Genomic DNA, 12244 nt, shown 5'->3' with positions numbered 1-12244 from the left:
TATATATATATATATATATATATATATATATATATATATAATTTTTTTTAATGTATATATATATATATATATATATATATATATATATATATATATATATATATATATATATATATATATATATATATATATATATATATTGGCAATTGTAAGCATTTTACATTGACTTTGCTCTAGGTTAACATATATTCCTTCTGAAAAGCATTAGAAAAACAAACATAGCTTTTTTCCACACACTGTATAACTCATTATGCAGTGCTGTAAAACTTATTTCATTGATCCTTTGAATAGTTTTCTTACCACATGAAAATGTTTCCAAGCTGGAATCATTCTCAGTCGATTGTTTTGTTGCCAGATCTGAGTGTGATTGCTGTGTTCACATATACAAAAACAACAAAAAAAAACAGAGCTGGTGGAAGACAGTTGTGAAACTACTCATACAAAAACAGACTTATTGGTCCTAGAAATATTACTGCTAGAGAAAATCAGCACTTTTATTTATTGATATTTTGCAAGACCTTATACATAATGAGTTATGCACTGACAGGATCTGTCTTTGATAAGAAGTAGCAGCTCATTTCTATCTGATAAACCTCTCAGTGAGGAAGTGCAATGTTCATTTCAGCATCTGCCTTTTGCTCACTCCGACCATCATCACATGGCTCCATTTCTGATTCTCTTTGGTGTTTTACTAAATACTTCAGGTAAGTTACAGACAAACATTTAGATACATGTTTAAGCTTGTTTTTGTATATGCTAAATTATTATTTTGTGCTTTCTGTAGCTGAAGTTCTTTCTTTTTGCTTTTGTTCATTTGAAGACACTGCAGGGTCAGTTAGATGCATGTCACATTGAAATTATTCCATATAATTTTGTTTATATACAGTTGAAGTCAGAATTATTAGCCCCCCTTTGAATTGTTTATTCTTTTTTAAATATTTCCCAAATGATGTTTAACAGAGCAAAGAAATTTTCACAGTATGTCTGATAATATTTTTTCTTCTGGAGAAAGTCTTATTTGTTTTATTTCGGCTAGAATAAAAGCAGTTTTTATTTTTTTAAAACCATTTTAGGGACAAAATTATTAGCCCTTTTAAGCAATTTTTTCCCCGAGAGTCTACAGAACAAACCATCATTATACAATAACTTGAATAATTACCCTAACCTGCCTAGTTAACCTAATTAACCTAGTTAAGCCTTTAAATGTCACTTTAAGCTGTATAGAAGTGTCTTGAAAAATATCTAGTCAAATATTATTTACTGTCATCATGGCAAAGATAAAATAAATCAGTTATTAGAAATGAGTTATTAAAACTATTATGTTTAGAAATGTGTTGAAAAAATCTTCTCTCCGTTAAACAGAAATTGGGGAAAAAAATAAACAGGGGAGCTAATAATTCTGATTTCAACTTTACATATAATTAGTACATAAAGGAAATATATTTAATTTCATATTTTAACAGACACCTTTTTATCTTTCTTTCTTTCCTTTTTCAGTACCACAAAATTGCGACATAAATTTTTAACTGGGGAAAAAAGTTTCATAATCAGCATGCTGACTTTCAAGAAAGATACCATCTTTTTAGATATGTTCATATTCATTTTGAAACAAACTACACCCATTTTTTAAGCACTTTAAACAATATAGTAATAGAATATTTTAACAAGAAAAGAGTAAAGATACCTATAAACATACAGTGGGGGAAATAATTATATTAATGTCAATTTTATTTATATAGCACTATTAAACACAACCAAAGGTTGACCAATGTGCTGCTCAAGACAAATCACAAAGAGAAAGATATAAACTTACAGCTATAAAAAACAATTCTCACTGATCAAATGCCAAATGTCAAAGAGGTGCGTTTTCAAGCTAGATATAAAAACAGACAGAGATGATATAGATCTAATACAAAGGGGCAGAGCATTCCACAATCTAGGACCAGCTACTGCGAAGGCACGATCGCCCCGGCATTTCAGCCTTAATTTAGGAATGCAAAATAATCTCTGGTTTGATGGCTGAAGAGACCAACCAGGCTGATGTTCAGTCAACAGATCTGACAGATAAGAAGGTGCCAAGCCATTTAGTGATTTAAAAACCAAGAGAAGAATTTTAAAATGATGCACAATAGTGCACAGGCAACCAGTGCAAAGAAATAGTGTGACTGTGTCTGATGTGTCTGTGTCTAAAAGACTGGTGTGATGGGGTCATATACTTTGGTACTCATTAAAAGCTGTGCAGCAGCTTTTTGAACTAACTGTAGGCGGTATAGAGTTGTCTGATTGATCCTAAAATCTAGTTACAATAGTCCAACAGAGAGGTAATAAAAGCGTCAATTATTTTTTCAAAATGTTTTCTATTGAACATGTCATGTTTTTTTCTGGGAATAATATTTCTGAAGAATTGAACCAGATTTTGCTGAAAACCTAAACAATACAAACAAATAAAACAAAAAATAAAATCTGATAAATGAGTTGTGTAATAACAATGAAATGACACAAGGAGAAAGTACTGAACTACTGAAATATAAATAAGACTTTATATGAAAGGTTTTTTAGTGATGGTAACTTAAAGACACCTCTCATGTGGAGAATGAAGTCACATGCGTTGCTCAGGTGTGAGTTTTTCACACAGACTTCAACAGAGTGTCAAAATCTTGATGGTTATGTGCGGCTCGCCTTAAAATCTGATCTTTATTTTGTATTTTCTATTGGATTCAAGTCAGGTGATTGGCTGGGCCATTCTACAGCTTTATTTTCTTTCTCTGAAAGCATTTGAGAGTTTCCTTAGCTGTATTTGTATCATTGTCTTGCTGAAATGTCCACTCTGGTTTCATCTTCATCATCCTCCTAATCTAGATGTTGGACTGAAGCAGCTGATATTCATTTACAATGATGAAGGGCAGAGGGTTGCTGAAGAACTACTGAGAGATTTCAGCTGCTGTCTGGGTTTTCGCTGCCTTTCAATACATTTTCCCTGTGTCATTTCATTTTATTACACAGAACTTAAATTGTAAACGAATTAGTTTTGTTTTCTTTGCATATACAGTATGGGTTTATTTGGTTGTTATTAACCTTTTAAGCCAGCAGTACCTTCAGAAATGTGTTTCTGAGAAAAGAGGCGACATGTTGAATACTTATTTCTCCCACTCTACCTATGAGTAATGTTTAAATATTTGTTTGTGTTGTTTTCAGGAACTCTGTGCATGAAGACTTTAGATCGTGTTACTGTGAGTAATGGAGGAACCATAACAATCCCCTGTCTGTATGAAAATAAGGATGAACTACACTCAAAGAACTGGTGTAAAGGGAAAGCTTGGCTTACCTGCAAAACTATAGCACGTGCAAACCATACTGGCAAGTGGACAATAACTGATTTTCCAGCTGACAATAGTTTTACTGTGACACTCAACAAAGCAAAGTCCTCCAACTCTGGATATTACTGGTGTGCTTCAGAGAGTGACAGAAAATCTTTGTATTTAACAGTACAAGAAGGTAAAGAAGGCTTATTAGCGGTATTCATTTGTGTGTGGCTTCTTAACTCTCAGAAGTTTTGATGTAACAAAATTGCATAATTCAGAATGTATCTGTGTTTCAGCTCCTGATGTGTCTGTGATGAACAGCAGTGTGTTTGGACATGAAGGTGGTAATGTCAGAGTCCAGTGTTTCTACAGTTCTGCATATCAGAATGAAACCAAACAGTGGTGCAGAATGAAAGATCAGAAGTGTTTCGCAGAGGAGAAGACTGACACTTCCCAGAATCCACCAGTGCAGATCAGTGATGATGGTGAAAGCTCCTTCACTGTGCTGATGACTGGACTGAGACTCTCTGATTCTGGATGGTATTACTGCTCTGTTGGAGATCTGCAGGTTCCTGTTCAGCTCACTGTAACAAAGACAAAAGCAGGTAATTCTCTGTCAATAATTCTAAAGGTTTTGCTTCCATATTAAAGTCAAAATCTAACAAGCTTGTTATTTTTTAACTTTTGACAGAAATGTACGTTGCCAGCCAATCTGTGATTGAGGAGAACATGTGAGTGTTTTCATTATCAAGATGCTTTAGCAACATCAAAACTTGAAACGCTTCAGGTGCTTAAGATGTATAAATATAAGCGATACAGAAACATATTTAGTTCTCATATTTGTCTGCTGATGGTTTGCACTTGTACTTTGTTTCAGGTGGCACACAGGGTCTTTCTGTTTGTCCCAGAAGTAGAAGAAAATAATGGTGTTTGATTAAAAGCTTTACACTTTGTGAAGTTTATTTATAAACTAATTTCGAGAGGATCACGTGCTTATGATTGAACACGACTGGTCTTGCATTAGCTATGTGTTATCCACCAATCAGACGATTCCTAACCCATTATAAAGAGCCAGGGTTTCTCACTACAGTCATCTTTGATTCGACCCCCCTTCCACCCCTACTTCTCCACCTTTCCCTTCATTCCCTTGCCTTAGAGCAAGAACGTCACCGGATCTAGTCCTTTATCAGGCCGGCTGTCGTTTCTGTGTGCAGTTTGCATGTTCTTCCCGTGATCGCGTGGGTTTTCCCCAGGTTCTCCGGTTTCCTCCCACATTACAAAAAAAAAAACATGCTCTACAAGTGAATTGATCAATCTAAATTCAGCACTACAGTAAAACTCTGATCCAGCTGCATATCTCTTCCTAACAATCATTTTAGTCATCATCTCTTATCAAAGGGGAAGTTGTCGAGATCAACCTGAGCTCAAAGCTCCTCTTTCGCCCAGCAAATGGGAGGGAGCCCAGGGCTCAGAGACCTTTTGGGCTCAGGGCTCTCTCCCGTGACAGCATGCCAAACTTGCTTATAATCAATCATCAGCTAAGTGTGAACTCTTGAGTTGCATCATGTTTAACCAATAGACTGAGCTTAAAATATCTGTATATCCAGCCTGATCTCACGAGAAAACGTAAGTATTTTACGTTTTGTCAGTTTAGTGGCTAATACGTATGAATTTGTACGAGTTTAGTCGTATGAAATTGTATGATTTTAAAAAGGAGGCGTGGCACCTAACCCCACCCCTAAACCCAACTGTCATTGGGGGATGAGCAAATCGTACTAATTTGTACGAATTAGCCACTAAATCAAAAAGTTACGAATTGCCGTGCGATTGTGCTGGTATTTCAATAGAAAAAGCTCAACAGAAATGAAGTGTCTTTTTGTAAAGGGCGATGTGTTTGTCCTGTTTAGTTTCTTTCTTGTTTCTCAAGTAGTAAATAATGATACTGCTGCAGATACATCAGGCTCTCTTTATTAATCTCTGCAGCAATCACAGTGTGACAACTTAGAAAATTGCTCTAAAGGCTGGAATAGACTAAGACAACCTATAAAATCTGAACACATTTCAAAACATCAGGAATCACACAACTGTTGACTTTATAAATAAAGGCGCCAAACATAGTTCATTCATTCAATATGGTCATTTTTTTGTTTCTGTATAATATGTGGCTTAGGTTAGTTCAAAATGTATCCAGAAATGGCTGGATATGATCACTTTTAAGCACAGGAATTACCCCTAGATTAAAAAAAGTGTTGTATTGATCATATTTGGCATGGTTGTGCATATTAATTAGCTCTACTTGTGTCACGGCCTGCTCTCTCACTCTCTTTCTCACACACTCACACACATACATACAGCATGATGTCTTCTGAAATACACATGTGCTAAAATAATCATACTTAATTAGTCCAAATATATTAAAATCAATTTAGGTAGATTCTTATTATTGACAGATTTTTTACTGAAGTGTTAGAGAGGTTTATATGAGTGAGTAAGATATATTTATGCCACCAGAGTTTGCTCCTGAGTTACGTTGAGGATGAAATTTAGGCTAAATCACAACTATACTCGACAAAAGGGACCGAGAGAGATGTGCTAAGAGTTGTAATTTCTATGTTTAAGATATATAAAAACAAAGGCAGGAATTATTATTAACCTCCTCATAAACAGATCTCTCAAGAAAAATCACTGTAAGAGCTGAGTGATATGACGCAATGCATAAACACTCATGTTCTGTAGTTTACATGTGTTTGTTGCCTCATTACAAACATGCATGACAAATTTCACAATGTACACCTTAAACTAACAAAAGATACATGCCTCTTCAGGGTATGACAATTTTGTTGTAATCTTAGTAGGAAACATTGTGGCCAATCAAATGCTGCAGGGTCATGCATATTAATAAAAAAAAAGATACCAAAACCCTATATAGTATCCAAAAACACTTATTCAAAATGATACAGAATCCTTTTAGCTAGAAAATACACCATTAACAATTTTCCACTGACAGCAGTTCACCAAGCTGTAAATCAATTACAGCAAAAATACTGTACTTACATTTACAGCACCATTTATCTTGCTGTACTCTATATGTGTTCACAGAATTGTATGTATATATTTACTGTAAAATATACAGTTATTTTCACGGTGCACTTTTAAAATACAGTAACATACTGCATAGCTGTCCCATGGTAAAATACAGTTCAAATTACAGTTAAATACTGTGTAATTTACAGAAATCATTACCAGTGTATTGAACATCTTTGGTTAACAGTTAGCAAGAGTCTTTTGTCCATTGCCTAACAAATCCCAAAATCTATAGACTTATGCTTCAGTAAAACTCTTAAAGGGATAGTTCACCAAATATTAAAATTATGCCATGATTTACTCTACCTTCACTGTTAGAAAACCCATCTGAGCTTCTTTCATCTATTAAACACAAAAGAAAATATTGTAAAGTAGTGATGCACCGATCATGTTTTTACATAAATTATTCTGATTCCAATTTTTTAACTAGTAAACTGGCAGATTCAATATCCATTTTCAAATTGATTGAAATACACAATCCAAATTGATTGACAGCTGCGTATTAACATGTCTCAGTAGTAATGCGTATAATCATATCAACAAGTCAAGACGTGCGCAAAGCAACCTGGATTAAAAGATCTGTTCAGCTCTCTGTGATCATCAATCATCATCATCAAATGTGATCAAGAGTCCTTACTGAAAAAAACTGCTTAAACCAGCCTAGGCTGGTTGGCTGGTTTTAGCTGGTCGATCAGGCTGGGTTTAGAGGGTGTTTGGTCATTTTTAGGCTGGTTTCCAGCCATTTCAAGCCTGGTCTTAGCTGGTCAGGCTGGGAGATGACCAGCTAAAACCAGCTTGACCAGCCTAGCCAGGCTGGGAGCCCAGCCAAAACCAGCTATGTCCAGCTTAACCCAGACTAGTCAAGCTGGTTTTAGCTGGTCATTTTCCTGCCTGACCAGCTAAGACATGGCTGGAAATGGCTGGAAACCAGCCTGGAAATGGCCAAAACCCCTCTAAAACCAGGCTGGTCAACCAACTAAAACCAGCTAAACCAAGCCTAGGCTGGTTTAAGATGGATTTTTCAGCAGGGGAGTGAATTTTACAAGTTTAACACAGTTTTTTTTTTGTAAAACAGTGCATGTTTGTAATGAATTACCAGCCTGATCTCACGAGAAAACATAAGTATTTTACGTTTTGACAGTTTAGTGGCTAATTCGTACGAATTCGTACGAGTTCACTCGTACGAAATTGTACGATTTTAAAAAGGAGGCGTGGCACCTAACCCCACCCCTAAACCCAACCGTCATTGGAGGATGAGCAAATTGTACTATATTGTACGAATTAGATCGTATGAATTCGTACGAATTAGCCACTAAATCAAAAAGTTATGAATTGCCGTGAGATTGGGTTGGAATTACAGCGATTTTACTATCTTTATCACCACAGCCGTATGTCAGCACAATTATAAAGGAAGACGCTTCAATCCCAGTTTGTGGACGTTACATCAGGTTTGTTTTGTACATTAACATAACGGATATTCACACAGCAGTGGATATTAATGTGTATCCTGTCACATTTGCATGCAAAGATAAAGCGTGCACCGTGTGTTTGTGTCTGCTGTGTCTGTGTGTTGGGCCTGAACTTTGTAATGACATTGTGTGTGACCCAACAAACGTCTTGAATTAACTCTACAACAAATACATCAAATAATCATTGGAAAAGTACTTACTAGTATTTCTCACCAATGTTACGTAAGATCTGCTTCCTTCATATCTGTCATTGTGCTGTTAATCTGACGCACCCGAGGCAGAGACTGAGGCACACTCGGACAGGCACGTGGGAACGGTGGGTGGGGAGAACTAGCATTAAAGTCACAGGCCACAAAAACAGCTACAGGATGCTCAGAACTGAAAACTACACACATCTGAAAGGTATAATAATGTAATGGGTGTTTTGGGCTGAAATTTACACATTCTGGAGACACAAAAGACTTCTCTTAAATCTTGAAATGGGGGTACAATAGGTGCCCTTTAAATCGTTCATTTGCTGACACTTCTACCTCCATCCAGTAGAGGGTGGTAGGCATTGGAGTGTAAACATTGAAGAAGTCTTTGGTGAAGTGATTAGTGCTACAGAAGGAAAAATCTGAACTTTAAGGTGATCTCGAACGAATTCAAAAGCAGTCAAAAAGGTTTTCCCCACTTTTAGCTCCTGACTGATGAAGGGCACAAGCTATTGTTTATACTTTAATCAGCGAAATTTGAAAGACTTTGTTTAACTTGACAGATTATGGTTTGTTGATGGTCTTTTGGTTAGTGTTTAATTGTTAGCGCATATATAAGGATTTTGAATATCAGTGTTGTCCACATTATTTGTTAGTTTTGTACAAAAGACTATTGTACTAAAATTAAATTATTGTTAAAGCTGTTTATTTTGCAGTCTAGTAGGACGTTGTTCATTGGCGAAGGGTGAACAAACTCCAGCGTAAGGCTAAGATATGTGCTGCCCTTTAATGCATTTAAAAAGATTTGCGACTGACCAAGAAGAGGTTTCAACAAAAGCTACGCCTATTAACAACCGTCTATTATATTCAACAAATGACTTCTGGTAATATAGTAATTGATTTAACAATTGACATTTTTGAGCATCCAACCCTTTTGCAAAAATAAATAAATAAATTGCAAAAATGTGTCAAGAATCCGAAATCATTCACTTTGTCACGAAGCCAATCGAAAACTGAACTTGTAATTCAGCAATAAATATATAAATATAACTAGGGGTGGGCGATATGACCTAAAATTAATATCACGGTATTTTTCATCTTTTGAACGGTGACAGTATAATATCATGGCATTACTTTCAATAGCAAATATACATTTCAAGGAAGAACGGACAAAAGAAAGTCTCACTTCTATCACTCTTTAAAAGTTTTGGTTTGGGTCATTGTAAATGCTCAGTCTCGTTATGAGCTGATCTTCATTTCTCTGTGTTGGTGGAATAAAGCGGACGAGTCAGCCGCACCAATTTATGAGCAGACAGAGCAGGATTCTCGTGATGTCCACCAGTGCAATTCCGCTCTTTGTTATGAGCCGTAGTTTCAGTGTAAACTTAGTAAAGGTGAGTTTCTTTGGCGATGATGTGTATAGTGTTAGATTTTATATTTAGCGGACATTTGCGCTGAACACGCGGTGAATGCAACGCATCGAGATTCAGGCACTTTCTCCGAAAACACTCGATTGATCTCAGCTGGCGGATCAACATTTACCTCATGTCATGATCGCTGTCATCTGCGCCATTATTATTATTATAACTTTAGGTGAGGTTTGCAAACCTGTGCACTTTTCACTCTTCAGCCGTTTACATTTCCTGCAGTAACAAAAGCTCCCTGTTATCTGACAGCGGGAAGCGTTGAGTGACTGACAGCTAATACAAACCAATACAGCAGCAGGGTAGAGCGATTCAGCAAGTTTTTAGAGAAAATCAAATCAGATTGCACTACAACCATTATATTCAGACACGCAAATGCTCCCAAATATATTATGAGGGCGCATAGATTAAATTTCGGGTGCTCATGCGACCAAAATGGTTGCAGTTTCGAGCCCTGTAGTATAAGGACATGTATTCAGACCACAACTGAACGTTTGAAGAAAATTGAATGCCTAATTATTTAGAATTAGCTATTATTGATGTAAATGCAGCCGTTCAAGGCGCATAATTAATTTATTACGGTATTGACGGTATTAGAAAATCCATGTCGTGGCGCAATGTCACACCGGTGATGACTATGACACCGGTGTACCGCCCACCCCTAAAATATAAGCATTTTAAAACTGTGATTCGGATACTGAATTTTTTTTATTGAACTAGAAACAACAACAACAAAAAAACATGAAAATATGACAACATAAACTAGGTGTTTATTTGCATCATCACAGGCTGTGGTAAAGTTATTGCAATTAAATTAGAGGCAACCATTGCGGAGTAATGGTGATCCAGTAGCCATTAACTTGCATGATTAATTGTTTGTTTAAATTAATTTATATTATTTTAAAATACAAATTAAAACATTATTAAAATCTTGACTTCGTGAAATTATGCTGCGTAGCCACCCCTGTAGAAAATGCAAAATCATTATCCGCCAGTAGGTAGGACAAACAGATCAGTAATGATGACGGGTGAAGAATGTAGTTTCAAAAGGAAGTTTCGAATGCAACCAAATAATCTGTAGGCCTACATTTGATGAAATAAAGTAAAGTACAAGTATACTGAATCATGCTCATTTAATAAAAATTAAGTTTATGCTGGAGAACTGCAAATAAGCAGTGTAATAAGCCTAAAACTACTCTTTAAACGAATATAAATAAATAACACATACTTTCACATTACTTTCCTTAAAACTGATAAGTAATTAAGTAACACATTTAGCTAATTTTTTTAGTGACTTTAGATTGTAATGACTGCCTATTACCTTTCCCCCAACACTGTAAATAAGATCAACATATAATGTCCTGTTATATTTTTCAGACCTTTGAAATGTAAAACGAGTACTCCGATCGACTTCCAAACTACCAAAATAAGGCATTTCATTTAATGTGGAAAACAAATGAAACCAGAATAATATATTATAATACCTCTCTCGTAATATTCATTTGTCATTTTATTACTTACGTCATTGACCAGCATATCAGAAAAGTCCGCTGGCCAGCACTTTTGGTTTCGTTTTCAGAGTTGCTGTCAACTCCAGTAATAAACAGCGCTCATTAGGGCAAAGTGCGGAGTTGGACAGTTCCATTTTTGTGTGTAGGGGGCTTTAAATTTACAAAAACTTACAAAAACTAAAGTGTTCTGTTAATCATCAACATCATATTCTGCCTTACACCCGTTACATGTTTTCAATGCAGTTTTTTTCTTTGCTGCTATCTCCGTGGTCTCTGGCCAGGGGGAGGCTAATTCTTCCCCAGCCTTACACACGGTCCGCCTATGACGTTGTTGTATTTCATTAAATCATAAATGCTTTATCTGCATTAAATATTGTCAGTGTTATTCGACTGTAAATGTGTATTTATCGGTTTACTGGCTTATTATGAGCATTTGTTTAACATAATTTCAAGGATATGTGTAATGAGTATTGTTTGTTTCTTTTATTCAGCTATTACAATGATTTATTTTAAAGATTAAACACTTTATAAACATCAGTCCCTGAGCCCCCTCCCCTTCCCCCCTGAAATTTTTTTTATTTCAGCTGATTTTAAATAAGTAGTTTGAACAAACAGCAAACATACTTTTTTTTGAGTGTAGGCTGAATCTACAGTGGTTTCATATTAGAGGCAACAACAGAATTTCAATCATTCTGTACACTGTTTCTCAACCACGTTCCTGGAGGACCACCAACTCTGCACAATTTACATGTATCCCTAACCAAACACACCCGATTCAGATCAGCAGCTCATTAGCAGAGACTGAAAGATCTGTAAGGCAGCAGTTCTCAACAGGGATGTCCCAGCTCACAAGGGTGGCTCAGCAAGCTCTGTGGGAGGTCACATCTTATTTTAAAATTTTAGCAGTGGACAATTAGGAGAGTGAGCATGTTGCCTTAGTTCATTTTATCCCCTGGCTGACCAAAAAAAACTGGACAAATTTGTAGCCTAAGTGTCCTCCACAAAAAAGTCTCACTGATTCACCTTCAGTAGCTAATAGTAATGACCCAAGCATACTGGACCCAGGTGAGGAAGCTCCAAACATTTCGGGTCACAGCGCTAGCATTACTGAAATGAAATGCAGGGAATATAAAGATAGTTACCTGAACTATGGTTTTATTCCACTGTCTCGAAGCAAAGAGCCCCTGACCCAGCCACAGTGTTACTATCTGCGCCAAAGTTCTTGCTAACGAACGAATGAGGGCGTCCAAATTAATAAAA

General features: G+C 36.1%; 1 protein-coding gene across 1 annotated transcript; it reads left to right on the top strand.

The window, feature by feature from the left end:
• Nucleotides 1-2015: 2015 nt before the first annotated feature.
• Nucleotides 2016-4037, top strand: LOC130238622 (polymeric immunoglobulin receptor-like). The gene is made up of 5 exons (XM_056469700.1): nucleotides 2016-2072; nucleotides 2194-2197; nucleotides 3196-3495; nucleotides 3599-3907; nucleotides 3994-4037. The coding sequence occupies exons 1-5, from the start codon at nucleotides 2016-2018 to the stop codon at nucleotides 4035-4037; spliced, it is 714 nt and encodes a 237-aa protein (XP_056325675.1).
• The last annotated feature ends 8207 nt before the right edge of the window (nucleotides 4038-12244 follow it).

Source organism: Danio aesculapii, chromosome 2 (genome assembly GCF_903798145.1).
Source record: "Danio aesculapii chromosome 2, fDanAes4.1, whole genome shotgun sequence".
Lineage (NCBI taxonomy): Eukaryota > Metazoa > Chordata > Actinopteri > Cypriniformes > Danionidae > Danio > Danio aesculapii.
This window is presented reverse-complemented; position numbering and strand designations above follow the sequence as displayed.

Excerpts from the sequence above, each read along its gene's own strand:
- LOC130238622 (XM_056469700.1), top strand. The coding sequence starts at position 2,016 with ATGGCTGAAGAGACCAACCAGGCTGATGTTCAGTCAACAGATCTGACA. Across the intron at positions 3,496-3,598 it reads GTATTTAACAGTACAAGAAG|CTCCTGATGTGTCTGTGATG; the intron begins GTAAAGAAGGCT and ends TCTGTGTTTCAG. Across the intron at positions 3,908-3,993 it reads TGTAACAAAGACAAAAGCAG|AAATGTACGTTGCCAGCCAA; the intron begins GTAATTCTCTGT and ends AACTTTTGACAG.